The sequence below is a fragment of the Gouania willdenowi genome, chromosome 6 (assembly GCF_900634775.1).
Source record: "Gouania willdenowi chromosome 6, fGouWil2.1, whole genome shotgun sequence".
Lineage (NCBI taxonomy): Eukaryota > Metazoa > Chordata > Actinopteri > Blenniiformes > Gobiesocidae > Gouania > Gouania willdenowi.
This window is the reverse complement of record NC_041049.1, coordinates 37,574,022-37,580,021: the sequence shown is the minus strand read 5'-3', so window position 1 is coordinate 37,580,021 and position 6,000 is coordinate 37,574,022. Positions and strand designations below refer to the sequence as shown.

Below are 6,000 nucleotides of genomic sequence, written 5' to 3'. Positions count from 1 at the left end.
ATACTTTTATACTAAATAATATTTGAACTGAATTTATATTTGAGAAAGTGAAAGTATAAAATACAGTTGTTTGAGAATATGTGCTGTGTTTTAATTTGAAAATAAATAATTTTCATTTAAGCTGTTAGAGCTTTCTGCCTCTACCTGCACTCTATTTATGTGACATGTGCAAAATAGATGAGTAATTTCTGTACTAATAATTGAACGTGTGTGTGTGTGTGTGTGTGTTGTGAGTCCACAGGTGCTCGTGCAGTGACAGCTCGGTGGGCGTGGCTTACCGCCCTCCTCTCTCCTCTTCCTCAGTGACGCACTCACTTCAAACCTTTGATCACTGAAAGATTGGAAGGATTTTATGATTCTTTGTCACCTCGTGACCAGCATCACGAGCACAAACAATTCAGACATGAATCCGTGGGCTGCCACAGACAGAGAAGCTGTGACCGTGAGATGTGAGAAGATGATCAGCTCCTGGAGATGCTGGAAGCTGCACAGCCTGGTCCTGGTCCTGGTCCTGGCTCTGGGATCCTGCTCGGTTCTGCCGGTCCTGGACTGCCCCCCATCCTGCTCCTGCCCCCCCTCAGAGATATTCTGTAACCATAGCGACAGCAGCAAAGTGTTCCCTCTGATGTCGCTACACAGCAACGTCTCAGGAGGAACCATGGAAGAACTCCTGCAGAACATCAGCACTATGTGAGTGACACACACACACACATGCACAGACAGAGAGAGAAAATCTGAGTACCTGTTTTTTTTAAATTAACCCTAGATAAATCATATTTGATTTTGATGAGAGGAGAAGCTCCTGTTTAAAGACTGTGTGTGTGTGTGTGCGTGTGCGTGTACGTGTCTGAATTCTTGAATCTCTCTAAAGTCACGGAGTTAGTTTTGTTCCTATTTTATTTGACGTGTTTCAGCTCATGACGTTAAATTGATTTTAATGTGATTCATCACTTTAACTTAAACTTTAATGAAGAGTTTACTATTATAATAATCAGTATAAAAACTCCCACAGTCCAGTAGTTATTAACTAGATTTAATGTGTCACTATTTATATGGATTGGGCTTTTAAATTATGACAAATGTAGCTATTAAACAGTGTTTGGAAAGTTACTTTAAAAATGTAATCAGTTACAGATAACAGATTTACATGCCCAAAAATATAATTTTTTATTACACAAGGTTTTTCTAGAACAGTTCATTTTAAGCACAAAAATATTCTACAAGGTCAAATCACTTAATATTATTGTGTGTATTTAATATTTATCAGAAGTGTGTGTGTGCGTGTGCGTGCGTATATCTCCCCGACTCAGTATTTGTTTGACCTGAAACTTTGTCAACGGCTTCCAAATACTCCAAGTGTGTGCATCTATTATTTTGGAGTAATTTGGTGTGACAAAACGTTCCAAACGTTCGTTTTAAGATTACGGCCCTCTCTGTATTGAACGTGGTATTGAGCATGCTACTTCCGGTTCCGGGTTCATGACGTCACTGTGTCGCAGTTTGTTTAGGTTTAAAAAAGATGGTCAAATTCAAAAACGTTTTCGTACTGCTAAAAGTTATTTAAGTTAATATTCCATGGTTGTTTAAAATTGTTCCTGTGATCTCAAACTTCCTTTAAATCATGGGTCACGGAGTCCACTTCCTCCTCTGTCTCCATCACTGTCATGCTATCGTCTCTCAAACACGGGCTCTCTGAATAGATCATTTGAAACCGTCAGCCACTGGTGAGTTTTTTGCAGACAAGTTTCCCATTGTTTAAACCATTTAACTGTCCGAGTAATTACTCACTAACACGCTGTTTTACTAGAGTCAGTATTAAACTTATTCCTTTCAATACTTCATCTGGAAAACTGCAGATTCTCTGTGGTGACATGCATGAAAGCTAAGCTCTGACACTCGGTTCGAAGGTAAACAATGATTTTTGTTTTAAAAAAAAAAAAAAAAAAGACAGCCGAATTGTAGATAATACTTTAATTTACTTTCTCAGTCATGTAGTTTGGAGCTTTACATTTTGTTTTGCGCAGTTTTGTTACTTTTCTGATTAGCGCTACAATGTCTATGGGGTTTGGTTATCAGCGTCTCAAACATTTCATGGGAGCACACACACACACACACACACACACACACACAGTATTTATAATAAAAATATATTAAATGAGTAAAATAAAACAAAAAACTAAACATTTATACACAAAACTTCATATTTATACAAAAAATACACAAAATGACAAAAGAAATGCAAAAAAATATAAAGATGTGTAAAAAAACCAACAAACACATTTATCATGTGCCAATCCCATAAAAATAAACCAGGTAAATCGCACACACTATTTTACTTTGCACCCGCAAATATACCCCTTTATAACATTACAGAGTACCAAGTATGTACACCTCTTTGGACATCCAACCTTCAAACATATGGCCATATTTGACAACTCAATTTGTCCCCACTATATGAATACATACTTTCAACTGACATCATACTAGTTAGTTTAAATACTATTGAGATGTTCACACTGTGAGAGACGAGCAACTGAACTCTGCTGAGCATCAACGTATCTCCTCAGAATTAATCAAAGGAAGCAAATCAAACTGAAAACAAATTAATGAGCTCAGGAATGAATGTGTGGCATTTTCAAGCATTGCTTTAGTTTGATTAAAGCTTTCAAATATTTGAACAATAAATAGGCCAACAGGCAGAAGCAATAATACTGATCAATAATCATTAAGATCAACAACTACATTAAAATGGCAGACAAAAAAAAACAGACAATTAATAAATCAGATATCAGAATTACTGTTCAGCTCTCAATGATAACATGTTCAGGAATCACATTTTAACTGAACAGTAACATGTAGAATGAGAGAAGTGTGTGATATCCTCCTATTAGTGAACACAAAATAAAGCTTTCACTACTTCAACATACAAACAGAGCAGCCATGCAAATGTTAGCAGGTAGTAAGCCATCACGTTAAAAACACCTAAGATAAAATACAATTGTACCTTTTTTCACGCGTACACACGCAACAGCGGACATGCACAGCGTATGCGTGCACACGCACACGCACACACAACAACAACAACACACAAACACCTCCATCTCTTCAGTTAGCTGAGTTATCTTTCCATATATCAGCAATATTGTATTATGTACACTTGTAATCGAGATTGGATTAATCTCCGTTAGCTGTCTTCAATGAACCAAACATTCCCTGTCAGACAGGAGCTGTCTTACGGACGTCGATCACCTATGATCACAACACGCTAATTGAAGCAGAGTAATTACAGCCTCACTACGTGCGAGTGCACATGAAAAAAAAAATGATTGCACCGTCTCACCAATTAATGGAGCTAAATGGCAAACTGAGCGTCTTTACAATGAATGGAGGAACAGCTTATGATCTTAAATAAATATAAGTAATATAAATCCATGATGACAGTGGAGAGCAGTGATGTGCAGTCAGGGTAGGCAAGTGTAGGCAGTGCCTACCCAAGGGTGAATTGACATTTTGATTATTTGTTTTAATTATAATATAATTGTAATTTATTATTATTTTTTTTTCCATTTCTGATAGCCTACAGTACCTATAAGTTTGAAAGTCAGCATTTTGTGCTTTTCATTGCCCAAATGACTAAACAGCGCTATTTCCTGGTACGGCAGAGACGCTGCACACTCCGCTGTAAGGCAGGAGGCCACACCCTCTCCCAAAAACACATTGCTGCCAAGCCTCTGTTTCCATAGTGTGTTTTTATGTCATGCGCAATCAGTTCCCCAAGATGAAAACCATTTATGTAATTAGGCAGCTCTCTACGCAGCCTTTGGACCCATCCACGCTATGCTAAATGCTATACGGAAGTTCAGAGTTCATTAGTGAATTGATCCAGCATGGCTTGCCGCTGATATGTTTTCAAGCGAGTGGGCGGGATAACATTACAGCAAGGATGACAGTGCTTTAAAAGATGGGAGACCAACACCTGAGCAACCAGACCTTCAGCAAAGGTAAGGTCAGAAAATTGTTCATTTTTTTTTACAGTGAATGGTACAAAAGGAAGGATTGTCGTTGTCGATGCGCCTCACTGCGGCTGTTCCAAGTTGTTGTTGTTGTCACTTTCTTCATGTTTCTTTATTTCTAACACAAACAACGAATGCGCTGCCGTGTCATGAGATATATTTTGTTGGGAGCGCTATTAAATAATTGTTTATGTTTCTTTATTGGTGTTTTACGATGTTGATTTTGTTAGATGGCTAAATGTTTGTTCATGTGGATCTTGTTGGGTTTTTTCTTTCTTATTATGAATTTTATATTTTGATAAGCGCATTGACTTTGTTGTAAATTGCGCGATACAAATAAAGTTGAATTGAATTAACACTTGCCAACAGAAACATATGGAATTGTCATTGGTGTTGACATTGGTGGTCTCGATTGGACACGCCCTGCCTACCCAACCCTAGTGCTCATGGCACGTCATTGGTGAAGAGCAACAGTGTAGTAGTGCAGCGCACAGCAGGAGGTGGAGCTTTCATACTCGCTCGGATCTGATCCACTTTATAACTTGGTACCGACCAGGTTGCTGCAGTTTAAAATGATGAATAATTGAAATCCATACTTCAGGCCAAAGACAACCTTGTTGTTACAAAAAAGGCAGGAATGAGAGAACTCAGGCAGGAATCTGCTGATACTGTTAATGCGCAACAGTGTGAGATTATTTATTATATTAATCCGTTGGATGAAAAATGGACAGTGCTCTGCAGTTAAACTTTACAACATGTGATTCTATTCAAGTAAACCTCTATCACACACACTGGGATGAGAGCACATTGTGCATGTTCCTGCTGATAATGTCAGCCCCAGCGTATAAATGAATGAATGAATGAATGAATGAATCAATGAATGAATGAATTAATTAATTAATGAATTAATTAATGACTTAGCCGTGCATCGACACACAGGTTTCATCAGCTGACTGTAAATAAATCTATAACTTTCTAAAAGAATGTCATATGTAAATGAAAGGATTGCATTTATAATTAATAATCTTCTTTCCCATATGCTGCTGTTAGATCTGCACCAACCAGGATCATCTAACAATGGGCAGGTCGTTTTCTAAGAGATCTGATTGGTCAGGAGGCGGGACTTTAGGACTAGCTAATGTCCAAGCCAGAGAAAAACCTGGTCAGGACCAGGTTAGCCTTTCAGCATTAATTGCCATAGTGATTAAGCTTCAGCGAGGTTTATAGGCCAGCACACACTGATTAAATCCCAGAAGTTAGCGCGATAAGAGGTCATCTAGATTTGTAGCATACCCCCAAAATGTCTTCATTCAACCAACAAGTGATGGACAATGGAAACATCACCAGCTTTGTATTCTCATTGTGAGCAGAAACAAAGCAACTCATTATGACAGAAATCCAATGAATGGGATCAATATGATGCTCAGTGATATTTAATGTGCCAACAATGCTAACAACAGACGTCAATATTGACTAAAGCACTAATGCGCTAAAGTCTGAGGGTCAGTTTAAACAGGTCAAAGTTATTATATACATCTATAAAGTTATATACTGTCTATAGCTGGGCTATTCAACTACACTTTGCTGTGAGCCATATTGTCGGAAGGCTGTAGTTTGTGGGCCGGACTTTCCTGGAACAGTTGCTCTCGTAGTGAACTGACACAAAGCACCATCACATTTTCAATATTTTTATTGTACTCTTTAAATTCTATGAACAGCACCAGTTAGATTTTTGTACAAGTAATAAAAAAAGCAGCTTCAAGTTTAATTAAATAATAATCACAGCACCTGCTGGTTAAAAAGTGCAAGAAATAAACTGAAAAACATGACCAATTGCTGGTTTCATTACATAACAGTAACAGCACCATTTGCGCTCTAGCTTTTTGTGCAAGATATTGAAACAAATTGAAACAACAACAACAACTTCAGGTTTAACTTAAAAAAAAGTATAGTCACAAAAGCATACACCTGTTGGCTTTTTGTGCAA

At 37.8% G+C, this 6,000-nt stretch overlaps 1 protein-coding gene across 2 annotated transcripts in view; it reads left to right on the top strand.

Moving 5' to 3' along the window:
* The first annotated feature begins 271 nt into the window (after positions 1 to 271).
* The window catches only part of LOC114464460 (NT-3 growth factor receptor-like), a 114,335-nt gene continuing 108,606 nt past the window's right edge, over positions 272 to 6,000 (top strand). For both annotated transcript variants that reach the window (XM_028448678.1, XM_028448677.1), the window contains exon 1: positions 272 to 690. In XM_028448678.1, the coding sequence (XP_028304479.1) occupies positions 353 to 690 (338 nt within the window). In that variant the 5' untranslated portion in view covers positions 272 to 352. The remainder of the gene's footprint in view (positions 691 to 6,000) is intronic.